Source organism: Tachypleus tridentatus, chromosome 13 (assembly GCF_004210375.1).
Source record: "Tachypleus tridentatus isolate NWPU-2018 chromosome 13, ASM421037v1, whole genome shotgun sequence".
NCBI lineage: Eukaryota > Metazoa > Arthropoda > Merostomata > Xiphosura > Limulidae > Tachypleus > Tachypleus tridentatus.
In genome coordinates this window covers 81,276,652-81,291,820 of record NC_134837.1, presented here as the reverse complement: position 1 = coordinate 81,291,820, position 15,169 = coordinate 81,276,652, and the positions used below count along the sequence as shown (strand labels likewise).

Below are 15,169 nucleotides of genomic sequence, written 5' to 3'. Positions count from 1 at the left end.
CGTGTCCAACCAATCATAAACAAGCTATAAATGTTAAGCCAGAATATAAAATCTGAGCTTCCTATCTTGATTTGCTGAGATTTCAATAAACTTGTTCAACCCACCAGTGAAATTCCACATCTTATCAAGCTGTGGAAAAATGTTTATAATGTACACATCCTTATTTGTTTAAAACAAATATAATGCTCTTTTTGTTTCCTACCTAAATCTTAATGTTTATTTCTTCTTAATGACAAGTGAAGATAATTTTCCTCAGATTGTTTGTATTTGTGAACATTATTCAGCCCAGAGTAGCTAAGAACTTTTCACCAATTTAGAGCCAAGTTAAAAAGCTGGTCAATACATTGCTTTCAAGACATTCTACACTAATGTCTGGTATATTTTGGTGTCCCAAAATGTACATTTCAAAGCTTTATGAATTTTATTTGAAAAATTAACTTATTGAAAAATGTCAGTCACAGTGCTGTTATGGCTAGCATTTGCAAATATAGGTGGCTCATCCACACTGTGCTCTTGGAACCTATACAACTAATGAGCTATCATGATTTATTATTATTATTAACAGAAGGATTGCTGCCCCAATAGGTACAAATTATAGTGATAGCCATAAAATTAAAGAAATTAGATGTGAATAGGTTAACAGTTGATGCTAAGAAGACTGACAGTCAAGCAAAATGACACATTCAAAGAGTTTTCTAACTGTTCGTTTCATTACACATTGATGATTCACAACAGTCAATTGAGGTAGATAAAATACTTTACTAAGAAAACACTTCTAATATTCACTTAGAAAGTGTTTGAGGTTATGGAAATGAAATATTTAAAGATGATTTTTTTTATTATTAGTATAAAATGATCTTCCACACACATCAATTTAGTAAAAGCTTTAGAATTTCACAAACATTTACTCAGTAGAAGTACTTCACTAAAAATTTTTGTGCATGTATAAAATAGACAAGTAATGTTTTCAAATGTACATTTTTTTTTAAAGATAAATATGCTAATTCAGAATTATAGTACTGTGGATATCTTTAGAGATACAGGGTTGGTCCAATAGAGCAACACTGTTGACATAGGGCTTTGGTTAACTGATATAGGAATTGCAGTTGTGTTTTTCAGATAATACAAACCACTTATTTGCTACTTCAGTTTACTACTGTTCAACCTAGTTTGCTCATTCATCTGTCTTCTTTCACACAGTTTTGCATTTCTTAGTTAAATTAAATACCAAACTGAAGGATTAAGATCTAGCAAGTGATTAGAGCTAAGAGCATTCTTTTTTAAAAAAAAACAAACTTTTATCAACCTTTAATAATACACCAGTGCTAGTTTCAAGATACAATTCTAAACATTTACAGCAAATCTTTAACAGCCAGGATTTAGTTTAACATGAGAAGGAATCTAGTGTTTGCAATGGCAAGCAATTCAGAAACTAAACCAGAGAATTATACTTAACATTTTCTATATAATTTTAACATGGTTAAATGAAACTGGCCCAACAGAAATCTGATTCAGATGCTCAACAATTATCTTTAAATAGCTAAGATAATAAAGGAATGTATGAAACTATCTATAGATGTATGTTAATTCTTTGATATTGCATCACATCTGGATGAAGTATGGAATCAGTTTGCAGTTCATAGTCTGAAATTTTTTATAACAAAGGCAATATTTGAGAAATAACTTATAAACATAAGATTGAAAAGCTGTAAAAGTTAGTTACAGCATAATTTAATTGCAAGTCCGAACTACAGACTTTTTTCAGTAAATAACACTAGTCAACTTTTTTATATTCAAAGCAGTCGTACAACGATCACAGACAAACTACTCACTGGGGCCACAGCAGCAACTTTCCTAACAACCTGGGTTCCACCGGGACCAGCTGATACTACTCTTATTTGCTGTGCTCCAACAGTTCCAGGTGCTCTTGTACGAACCACTGTCATTGTGCCACCTAGTGAAAATTTATAAAATGTCAAAAGAATCTGTTATAAGCAATACAATTCTTTTAAACAATCCGAATATAAAAGTTAATTTTAATATCTGTAAAGCACATTTCTTTCCACTTCATCAAAAAACAAACAATAGAAATATTTATGGATGATTTAATATTTGTTAGTGGTGTGACTATTGATACAATAAATATTATTTCACAAAATTCAATATGCAAATTATGCATACAATCAAATCATTAAAAGTTGACCAAAACCCAGTACAGAATATACAAAAATAACCCACAAATGCATTCTTCAGAATAACACAAAGATAAGGTTTTGGGCAGTACTCTATGTCACTTCCATGTGTAAGTTAAAAAGAGCTTGAATTATCCTAAATGAGAAAAACATCATGAAGTGGAATTTTTAGTATATGTAGGGTACTGTTTCAACAGCCTGTGCATCTGGAGAACACAAGAATTTGCAACATCATTATGATTAACTTCGTTTTTTTGTAAAATTATAAAATGTTTTTTTTACATCCAAATATTTGCCCATTTAAAAACATGTATACATAATTGATTGGAAATCCTAAGATTTTAATTTACTGCACTTAACCATTTGTGTTTTCCCCTCAAGAACACAGCACAGAGGATGAGCAAGTTTTAAAGGAAGTAATCCAAGATTTCCAAACAATCATGTTATTTAACATTTACTTCAAACAAACTCATTTTACCATGGGAAATGGTAAAAAAGATTCATGTTCTGTATGTTTAAACATTAGGGAAGAATACTGTTCAAATTCTTTTTTCAGTTTTCATCACACAATATTTGATTCTGGACTTTTAAATCAAATATTGAGATGAATAACCATAATTACTGACAATGTATGCATGCCCACCAGCATGGTTAACGTGTTTGATCCTTTGCAACAGTCACTTGTTGCACATGTACAAACAAACATGATTTCATCTAAACAATGGCTCTCAAAGTGTGGCCTATACTTACATCCCAGTAAGTGGGCTTTGCATTAAAATATTTCCACACACAAGGAAGAATCTAGTTCAAGAAAAGTTAAAGGGTAGCATTACTAATACCAAGTTGGAGAAGAAAAATATTTTTTTAGAAAACTCTGTTACCGAAATATTATCTAACAAGTGAAAAATGTTCTTAATACTATGAATCTTTGAAAATATTTTAAGAGGTAAGCTTATATTCCTTAAACTTCACATATATACATGACTAACTGTCACCAATGTGTGTGGACGTGATGGGCAGTCTAGGCACAAGAAATATATATATATATTTAATGGACCCCTAAAAAAAAAGGCTTTAAGAAAAACCTCCTTCAACTCTAAGAAATTTTTACTATCATTAAATACATCACTCCATATTTTCTTAAGGATTAATTCAGAGATTGGACAAGACATATGTATCAGGTCATCCCTTAAGTAATGTCCAATTTTAGGTTCAGAAAACACAAAATGATTTCAAATGCCTTTAATGTTATTTAATCAATAATGTATGTTCCATTACTATTAATTACTTCCTGCCAGTGATTCTGAAGTTTCTGAATGCCACTTCTATAAAATTCTTGGGGTTTGGAGGAAAAGAACATAGAGAGGGTAATTTAGACATCTTCATGTGTTTCAAGCTCTTTTCCAACAAGATAGTTCTACAAACTTTGGAGTAGATGATAATCAGATGTGGAAGTTTTTGCTCTTCAATCTTTGCAGATGTGATCCTTGCTGTATGGGGCCGTGCATTATCCTGGTGTAACACAGCATCTTTATGACTGATCAAAGTAGGCTCTTTTCTTTCAGTGCAATATTCAAGCACTCTAGCTGTTGACAATAAAATTCTAATGAATCATTACATTGAATGGCAGAAACTCAAAGTGGATCACACCAACAATATCTCACCAAATGCTTAACAGGACTTTCCTAGAGTGGAGGTCCAGTTGGGCTGTGCTCTAGCCAGTTTACCTGCACTGAACCATTGTCTGCAGCACTTATTTTTATAAATATATCCATTTTTCACCTCCAGTCACTAACCTGTCCAAAAAAAGGTGAGTTACATTCATTAGAGTGCAGAGAAGTACAAATGTCCACTCTTGCTCTAAGGTTGGCTTCTGTCAAATCACAGGGAACCCATTTTCTAAGTTTTGACACCTTTCCAGGGCTCTGTTGCGGATGATGGTGAACTGTGTAATGGGTGCAGTTCTTCTGAAACCACCTTCGACATTTTCTTTTATTGAGAGACTCCACACCATAAACACCTTGAATGCTTCGTGTAGTTTCTGCTGCACTACTGATTTTTTTAAACTCATAAAACATTATATGCCTAATGTGCTCCTCAGACACATCCATCTACATAAGGGTTTATTTTATTAATGATCTGAAAAAGTAGAGTTGGGTTAGTTCTTTTATTTGTCTGAACATTTTTATACATGTCCTACTACATATTTTAGTCATTAAAGCATTCTACAAAGACAGAAATGATGATGCAATGCACTTTCTGTATTAAATTTTCAGACATTACTTATGGAATGACCTGATACAAATATTAAGAATGTTATATTTCATATTCACATATACAAAGATGTTAAACCAGATCACAAGAACTGCCATTCATATTGTAAAACCTAAACAATTTAAAATGGTAATGTGCAAAAATCTTTTAATTCATTGCTTCATAGTAGTACAAAAGAAAATTTATTTTATTAAACTAAGTGTTAGAAAAATAGAAACTCCAGAAAACATGATTACTTTCTGAAGAGGCAAACCCGTTTTGTAGTTTTTAAGTATTTTTGTAAAATAACATAACAGTTGTAAATTATTAGTTTCAGTGAAAAATTTTATAGAAAGTTAGATTGTGAAATATATTTTAGAATACAAAATGATTTATTTTAATATCCTGAACTTTTTAAGTGTTGTAATTCTTAGACCATACTTTCATGACTGATCTTAACAAAAAATAAATTATAAAATTACAACACAAAAGAAAGTACTTCAACATTTACAGTGATGAAGGGTTTATCTGCAAGTATTATGACCATTACATTGCACTTGTTCTGGTCAATAATTAACATCTGACAATGATGTGCATGTGTCAGTGGTCTAGAAAGTACTACCATTCTTACACAGAAAATGGTTATTTATATACATTTTGTTTGTGTACCTTAGTAAAATAACACAGAGGAAATAATACTGCTTATATTGAAATAACTCTACAAACAGTTTTGTAAAGCATAGAAGGTTATCACCAGTAACAGTGAAACATGCCTTTCCCCATTGCTCTTATTTCATATAACAAATTAATATGAAATTAACTAAAAAATTTAAATATTTATATGAAGTATAATATGAAATACACTCTCCCAGAAGTCTAAAAAATACTGGAAATTACACTAAACAAACCACTTGAGTAAAACCATAAATGCAACACACCTCGAACAGTTGAGACTGCTGTGGGAGTAACCGGGAGACGTACAGAAGGATGAGTAACAGTCACTAAAAATAAGTTATTTAATGTATCAGCTGCATATTAAATTGGTCAACAAAACAATTTATTTTATAAATGAACAAGGACACAAATGACTTGTAGATATGAAACCATTCTTTCTGGTTTGAACCTAATTAAAAGTAAAAAATAATTATTAAACATTATTAAGTCAATGAGGCATATATTTACCATGAGATACTTGACCTGTTTCACCAGATCATATAAAGGGAGAGTGTTAAGGTTGTTTTACATTTAAATCAGATTTTCTTGTGTTGTGAAAATATTTGCAGGTGTGATAATGTGGTAGGAATGAAAACAATATTTCCTAATTCTCTACAAAATTAAATTACTTTAAGTACATCATAAAGTTTATTCTGTGCTCTAATGGTTCCAATATAATTTTTGAAAACCTTGGCTTTTTATTAAATTTAAAGCATGTTTACATAGAGTTAAACAAATTTCACATTAGAAGCTTAATCTAATAGTTTTACACCACACAATAAAATGTTTGGTATTAAAACAGAAAATTATTTAAAAAACGGTAAAAGCACCTTATAACAATGTACGTGATACATAGAAGTAATAATTGTACTTTACTACTTAAATGTTACTCCAACCCACAGTTATCCAAACTGAGAACAATACAAGAGTAAAGAAATATTCACACATTTAACTAAGAATTAAAATTATAGGACTTTTAACAACTTTCCAGGATGTAATTATTCATTTTCCATAACCCCAAAACACTTTTTTTTTCTTCCAAGAAGCATAAGTATCAACTCAAAACTAATAAATCTGTTTCATAATTCTTAAAAGTATTAAAGTAAGGAGGAAATTTAAATTTTCATTAAAATATTAAACTCAGAGTGTACAAAGGTTTCTATAAAATACACTATACATTAATAAATCATGTAAGTAAACAGTCAGTATTATATTTATAGCAAAAAACACAAAAACAAATATTTTTTCTCACAATGAAAAGGTAATACAGTTGATTAGTTTTGAATGCTTCTTAATCAAAACTTTAACGTTTAAAATTATATCATCATCATTGCCCTACATAATTTTAATTTTCTATAAAATCTGACATACATTGCTGTATAGTGCAGTTAAGACAACTAAAACATCAACGTTAGTGACAAGTTATTTCTTCCGGCTCAAAATGACATCATGATGAACCTACTTTGCTTTTCACCAATTCCACTAACTGTGGATAATTAAATCTTTTGCTTCATTCTAAAACTGATGTTTAAGGCTATAAATACTTCACATAACAAATAATAAAAAATCTTGCAAGCGATGTTAGTAACAGAAGATTCCACTCATATTTCACAAATATTTAAATATTTGACATTATTTACTACTATTATTTCATTAGTCCTGGTCAGGTTTTTTTATTCTTAGTAATATAATCATTACTTTAGTAAAATACAATGTTTAGAAAAAAGCAATAATTGCTTTGTCAAGTTTTAATTTATCATTCTGGCAAGTAAACAATTTAATAATGAACTATGAATGACAGTAATTAAAATAGTTAACCAAAGAAGAAATGATTGGCATGGTGGTATTTTCAAATTTAAGTTTTTATAACCTTTTAAGGACTACTGAGTACATTATAGTTTTTTCTAGGACTCTTCCAGGTTTTTCAGAACTCTTTACAAACTTTAATACAAATGTATTTTATTCACATTTTTCACAAAAGGTAAACTACTCAATCTCTTACCTGGAGAAGAAGGTTGGATGTTAGGAGAATGTTGTGGATTTTGAGGTCGCAGAAGAGTTTGCTGTGGAGTAACAGCTACACCTGGAGACAAAACTTGGGTCTTGACAGGTGTTGTTGGGGGTGTTGGAGTGGTGGACATTACTGGCACTGGTGCTGGCTGAAATGGAGTAGTAGGCACTGCAGTGACTGGCTGAGCAGACTGGGTGGGAGTAGTCTGGCTAATTCCAGCTGATGCAATACTTGCAACACTCGTAATTGGTGGCATGTCATATTTTTGAAGTTGGAGCAAATATGCATCCGCTTTAGAAAATAATTAGAATAGCAATTAAAATTCATAAATTGTGTGAAACATCTTTTAATACACTTAAAGATGCAAGTAACTAAACTACTTTTGATTAAACAAAACAGAATGTAAATAAAATACCTGAGAATTCCAGAATTTGTCCCACTAAAATCCCAAAACCCTTGTATTCACAAAAATCTTCAGAAATGCAGCCCCTAACTCAGTGACAAAAATCATTCCATTTAGGTAATTCAGAAATTCTTCACTTTATGTGAAGAAGACAGAGTAAGACTTAGAATCACTCTGAAACACATGTTAGTGTTATTTTCAATGTACCATCTTAGTTACAAGCTGCCTTTTTATAATAAATACCAGCTTAGTCAGACCCATAAAAAAAAGTTGGAGTTTTGTATTTAAAAAAGGGATCTCCCACCCTTCTTGTTGCAAGGGTTTTTCACCAAACTTCCCCCTTCATCATGAAAGAAAAAAGTAATCATACATTGAGAAAATAAAAACAATTTTCAAACACATTCTTAAAAAATTAATATGAATGGTGCAATTTATTTTGAAAATGACTGACAATACAAGTTTTATACACAATTTATCAAATGGTTTTCACATGTATTAAACCATTTATCTAGGGTAGTAATAAACAACTCTAGGCAGAAGCTCATAGACCCATCAATTAAATCTTATCCAAACCTTGTCTCATGATGCCCCAGGAGAAACTGTCGAAGCATACTTGTTCCACATATTTCAAATGCACAAGTGCTGATGTGACCCACACAGTTAAGATTGTTGTTGCTCTTGTAAGTTTGAATCTATTACATACTATCTGGAGTACCCATCCCCTGGACAGAAGTTACGTAAATTCATGAGTAATAAAAAGTCATCTTAAAGCATGAAAAGTTGCTTCACCTATATATAATAACTGAAACAATTAACAGCTAAAATAAATGGGAATAGCTGTCAACAAATATGACAACATTTTAAACAGGTTATGATTTTACAAAGTTATACATACAATTGGACAAGTAGTCAGTTAACAAAGTTTATTGTCAGAAAACAAATAAGAAGTATGAAACGTATCAACTCAGCCCAAAAATTAAGTCTTTTAATAAAATTCTAACCTAAGAAAGTTAACCTGCATTATCTTCACTCAGTACAAAACACACTAATATTCCATGAATCATTTTGTAAAAACACATTCATTTTTATATGAGAATTAGTATATCAACTGTTTGAAAAAAAAACAACCCATACAACAGATAAATACATGCAAGTAAGGTACAAGCAAATGTTTCTTTTTTACCTCAAAAAAATTCTCAACACACCCTCTTAAGTGAAGTACTACTAACAGCAGAAAATGAGCATCACCAATCCTGACCTTATGTCACTATATGTGAGAAGTATATTTCATCTTCTCAATGTAAAACCATACATTTATAGCCTTATATATTGGTGATCATCTTATGTTTGTGACTGAAGAAAAACAAACAAGTTCACATTAATCATGAAAACCATAAAATACAAATTCACCTGTTGGAACACTTCCCCAACATACTTCTAATGTTGTTGTGGAGGCTCTTACAAGCTGAACACGAGATGGTGGTGGTGGTTTTTCAGTTTCCAGATACCACAAGTCCTTACAACAAACCTACAATAACCAAGTAACTTTCTTAATGTATGTGTATCCATTTAAGGAAACATTTTACAACCAGCTGCTATTAATTAATACAAGTTAACTGACATTTAGCTATAAGAAAATAAAACCTACAAGCTCACCTTTAACCTATAGACCTATGAATATAATTCTGTTCTCAGTTAATTTTTTAGAATTTTGTATTCATCCTAGAGTGTTAAAAAAATGTAGTTTGGAAATTAGGTAGTCATTTCTTACTTGTTAATTTAACATACAAAAGATTTCTAATATAACTATGCTGTGCAATTTATAAAGAAATCTAACCATATCACAACTGAAATTATTGCAAGTAAAAACATTTAACTAAGAGGTAACACAATGTAAATATGAAGTACATACCTTAAAAAAGCATTACTTAAAATGAAAATGAACAGTTACAGACTCTGGATAAGCTCAGAGTGGTTACTAAAACAGAACACATTCAATAATACAAATAGTAAATGAAAACATGATTACTGTTTCATACATCAAAACAAATTACAGAAGTGCCAATAATCCAAAATTTGAACAAGCAGACTAAAGATACATTTTATTTCAACCTTCCTCCAATCATATAGATATCAAAATTAGCATTAGCAAAGATACTGTAGTAACTGTTACTAATAAATGAGGTGACTTACTGATCAAAGTATTCATCCAATTTTCTACAGTTAATATTATGCTTGTTTTGATTGAAAAGCCATGTCGTGCCAAATTCTGACAAAGAAAATGAATGTATAACTGTAACAAAGTCACTAGTTTTCCCACTCTGAATGGGGGAGGAGGACTTGATTTTTGTAAGACAGACACCATTATTAACAGTTGTTCATGTCCTCACAAGTTTTCATTTATCTCATGCACAGCTCTGATCAATACTAAATTATGGAAAAAAATTTGAGCATAATTTTTTTTTCAATTACACTGGCTGTATTTGTATAGATTGTAAGAGCCATTTCAAATAATCTACAAATGATATAAAGGCCCACTACAACCTATTATTTTATGTACTACAGGGTGTTCAGAAATCACTGTGCAGTTTTGTAATCGTATTTTATTCAGTCTATTTCAAGCCAGCAACTGATAGCAGTGTTTAGAAACAAAATAAAAAGGATCCAGGCCTGTATTGATGCTAACAGGGGTCACTTTCAACATTGTTTATAATTGCCATTCATATTTACTTCCTGTATTCTATATTGAAACATGTCTGCTAATAAATATACAAGTGCACAATGTCTTTCCAAACACCCTGTAACTTTCAGCTGTTGTCATGATTATAAAATTTATTAATTTTATACTTATAAACATATATGGCAAGAAAAATTGTGGTTACTGACATTACTGTCTGTGAAGTGAAACATTTCTGTGACAGAGGAATTTCTTTAGTTTCTAAAAGATTATAAACTAATTGTGGTTGACTAGAGGGCTTTCTAACATGAATATTGCCTGCATGATTAATTTCCTACATTAGGAAATAATCCAGTTTGGTCATTAGGACTATTTTGAAGACTCTCAAAGACTTAATTTCCAATCTTTCAACTCAGTAGTTGATTAACTCTGAGATGACTGATGGTGACTTATTTCCAAACTTACAGACAAATAAATTATGAATTTTCTGAAATTAAAATACTTAACTTTAAAATAACTAGTTTTTTAGGCCTAAAGAATGTGTGTACTTAATATAATTCTTATATATTTTCATCAATACTTGATTATTTAAGTGTATTGAAGATATACTCCAAGGAATTGGCTTCCAAGAAATAAAACTTTATGCTGAATAGCTTTCACAAAGACCTTTCATTTGTGACCTAACACTTGTAATATATAATTACATTATGTTGTTTTATAAGCAATGCTAATTGTACTTGTTAAACCAAACAGTTACAAAATACAAAACAAAAATCAATTTTTGTCTACATTTAAAATCACTTGCTAAAAATAAAACTTATTGAAAGTGCCTACCACTTTTATTAAAAACATTCTAGCAAAAACATGTAGTTACGAGGTATAAATGGTCAACAGCATGACTGAAATATCTTAAATGCTATTAGCACACAATTATATACATTTTAAATTAGTACACATACAAACAAGATGAAAAGTGAATTTCACAGATTTAGTCAGCCTACTTGATTATTCCAAGCTTTTCTGTAACCATCGCGTCCACTCCAGATATACAAACGACTATTGATTGCAACAGAACAGTGGCCAGCCCGAGCTCTAGGTACAGCATCTTCAAACACTTCCATAGCTAAGGGCTCCCATGTCATTGTTTCTACAAAAACAATAAACAAAATTAATTTTAAAAATTTTAGTCATAACAAATTTTGCATTAAAATTATGAAGAAATTGACTGCTTTTGTGTATTTATCTTATGAACTAGTGATAATGTATTAACTTTTAGATAATCTAAATCAGTTAATATAATATTGCTATCTCATAATTAAGATCTGTTGCTCTTTAGTTTGTGTTCAACTTTCACTGTTTGTATATACAAAAGTGAGACTGTAACATGATCCCACACTCCACAGAAAAATGCAGGAGCATTACAATAAAATCTGCCAAAATGAATATAAAAACAATTGATATTTAATCAATACAAGAGTTTTAATTATTCAATTTGAAACTTTTTAATCACATTTTGATTTTAGGTTGATTTCAGAGTGATGTAAATGAAATTTATTTTTTTCTGAGCATAACAGAACACTCACAGCTTTCTAGAAGAGTTGTAATAGTTACAGATGAAACAGTAATAATTTAACTTCATAATCTGAATACAATGTAATTTTTAATTAATCACCCCTTTTGAACCTCTTATTATTGTGCAATATTATCTATATCTCAGCTTTAAGAAGAGAGCAATAAAAGCCTTTTTTTTTTTTTTAATTATTTTCAACTGCCTGCAATTAACAGCTTCCAGTTTAACAGTGATAAAAGCTTGGCTAAGCAATATGTTGTTAGAATTACAATTACTTCTGCTATAATTACAGTACTAAACACAATACGCACAACTACAGTGTGGGTACTAAGTTTGAATCTGGTTTTCCTATAACTTTCTTGTACAGATTCATAATTTGAAGATGTCTATAACTTTCTTGTACAGATTCATAATTTGAAGATGTTTTATTGTATATTACATTTAGGCAAATCAAAAGCCAAAGTTCTATTAAAATAGGAACAAAAACAAAATAAATTCCAATCTTCAGCTCAAATGATCTTTAATATCTCTGTCAAAGAAGCAGTTAGTAAAACATACCAGTAACATTTGTATTAATGATAAATGTCAATAGAATTACAATGTATAAAGTTACAATTTAGATTAGAGATTAATAATATATATAAAAGTGCATAAATTTATATCTCAGTACTATAGAAATAATAGTTTTGGTTTATGTTCATGATCATGCTTGAACTAAGGGTAGTTAGAATAAATTTCAACTCTGGAGATTTGGCCAATGATTCCTCTTCACAATTGGTTCAATTAATTTAAACACCACCTTTATAAATATGACAAATTAATTAATTCCTTTTTACTTTTAACATTATCTAGCAAAGATATTGCATTTTTGTCAGCTACTAAATTACCAAAAATCATTGTTTATTTTCATATATTAAGCATAAGAAAAGAAGCAGACTTCAGAATTAAATGTTTATAAATAAACAAGCATAAGGATGAAAAATTTTTATTGTCATTGATAATATATGCATGTTAAGAATGAAATCAGTATAAATAGTTTGGAAACTATTTATACAAGAAATATACAATCCAATGGGCAATACTTATAATGTGCATACAATAGGTACATAATGTAATAACAAAATGCCTTAGTACATTGTAAAAATAATTTTGAGCATATAATACAATGCGAGATTGTTTTCTATACTACAGATTTCAAAATCACCACCCAAAAATACTGTTGATGAGGTATATGACACTCATTTCAAATATGCATCAGTTCATAAACTATTTTGTTAGGCAGTTTCCATATTCAAATTACATTTTATCCACAGGCCTTGAAGTTGCTTCACTTTTTAGTGCAGTAGAGATTACCAGGACTATATTTCAAATATTGTACAAGTTTAGATAAGTATGACAAATCTCTGGTTTTATTCACACCATCACAATGTCATTTTGAACACAAAATCATCTTTTTATGCATAGTGTCGATTGATAATTTTGTAAAAAGTACTACTAAACTACGAGATCATAAAAGTCTAAATCAATGATAAATTGTTCTTAAAAATATGGGGGCTCAACCCATATTTCACATTATTAATGGTTAGAGCTGGGTTGAAGAAAGAATTTCAAATGACAACTAAAATAATGTCAGTGAATCTGCATTTTACATTTAAAATGAAAGAAATAATTTAACAAAGTGTAAAAAACAAAATCACATATTGAGTGATTCAAAAAATGTTTGCTGATTGGTTCACAAATATCTGAACTATTTATAACTAGTCAATATTGTTTCGTCCTCACATTTATAGGAGAATGACTAAATATTTTGGTACTGAGATGAAATTCAATGACTTTTGAGAAACAGCCTAAAATGGAAAGAAGGTCAAAGCATTATAATTATAACTGTATACACATTGAACAGATATTAATAATCCATCTGCTACAGCAAAATCTCCAGTACCTAACCACAGTAGAAATATAATGCTCACTTTAAACAGTATTAAACCAGGGTTATTAACAAGAGTTTAGATGTTTTTCAACTTATGAAACCTGTCTCAAAGTATGATAAAACAGAACAATGAATTTGACAGCCAGGGATTCTTTCATATCAGGAACAGAATCAGCATCATGGACAAATTGCTAGCTGCTTCTAGTGTAATCATTAGCATCTGAAGAAAATGTCTTCATAAAATTAACCCTGGATTCTTCACAACAGGGTTACCTTGTTATCAAAAGAACATGTATACACCTTCCAAAGGTCTACATTTTATTTTAGAAAATCAGGAACTAATAACTATGATCAATTCACCTTTTTTTTTTTTTTTTTAGTGATAATTAAAGATCAATATTTCTGACAAATTTTACCCAATTCATCACATTCTCTAATTACTCAATTCAAAATGTTTGCTTATATCAGTTCCTTCATTAATAATCACTACAAAGAGGCAAGTTTGATGAATTTTCTTTGCACCATCTATATCTACACATTTTCTTGTGGCTACAAGGAAGTATCAAGCAGTGTGTTCTGATGCATAGACAAGCAACCTCAACCCTAATACTGAAAAATATTTTACATCTAAAGGTTTAGCCAAGTAAAGTATAGAAAATTGTATGCAGTAGTTCATTTAAAATAAGGTAATAATTGATAAGACTCTACAAATGTTATACTTTTCTCGTTTTTATACGACTAATGAAGACTGACGATTTTTTCTAACAGTTCCTCTGGGTTCAATAACTTCACAGTCTGGATAGCTTGAACATAAAAGTTTGAATTTGTGACACTGGCCAATTTTTTTACTTTGCTTAAGAACCAGATTGGCTAAACAAAAAATTTTTGAACACTGATGTAGGCAAAGGTGGACATTGCAGTGAATCAATTTGGAAGTACTTGAAGCAAGAGGTAATGTATGCACTGTTTCTTGTTCATATTGTAGTTGTCATTCTTGATGGATTTCAGTACCATCTGGTTGTTAACTATGAGGTCTTTGGCAAATGGCAAACTTCTGTCAATCTAAAACAAAAAGAAAATGATCATCAAATCATGGTTTAATATAAATAAGCACAATCACTTAGCAACCAATATTATAGATGTGGCAGATTATATGATATGGTCAAACTAACGTTGAAAGTGATACAATAAAATGAGCAAAAATGTTTTATAATTAAGTACAATCTGAATTCTCCACAGTCTCAAAAATGCATTTGGAAATCAATAAAAGAAATAAAAATGTTCATACCTGTGTTTCGTTTCAAGTTTTGTTCAGAACAAACTATTGCAGTCCGACTCCACAGTCTGAAGATCTTCCAAAATTATTTGATCCACCCTTTTGTACAACATGATTGGGTAACCAGATGTTCATTGTCTTTA

At 30.2% G+C, this 15,169-nt stretch overlaps 1 protein-coding gene across 1 annotated transcript in view; it reads right to left on the bottom strand.

The window, feature by feature from the left end:
- Window positions 1-15,169, bottom strand: part of LOC143236197 (host cell factor 1-like) — a 73,879-nt gene that overhangs the window by 49,859 nt on the left and 8,851 nt on the right. The window contains 5 exon segments of the mRNA XM_076474489.1: window positions 1,833-1,954; window positions 5,384-5,446; window positions 7,162-7,461; window positions 8,984-9,101; window positions 11,252-11,397. Coding sequence (XP_076330604.1) covers window positions 1,833-1,954; window positions 5,384-5,446; window positions 7,162-7,461; window positions 8,984-9,101; window positions 11,252-11,397 — 749 coding nt within the window.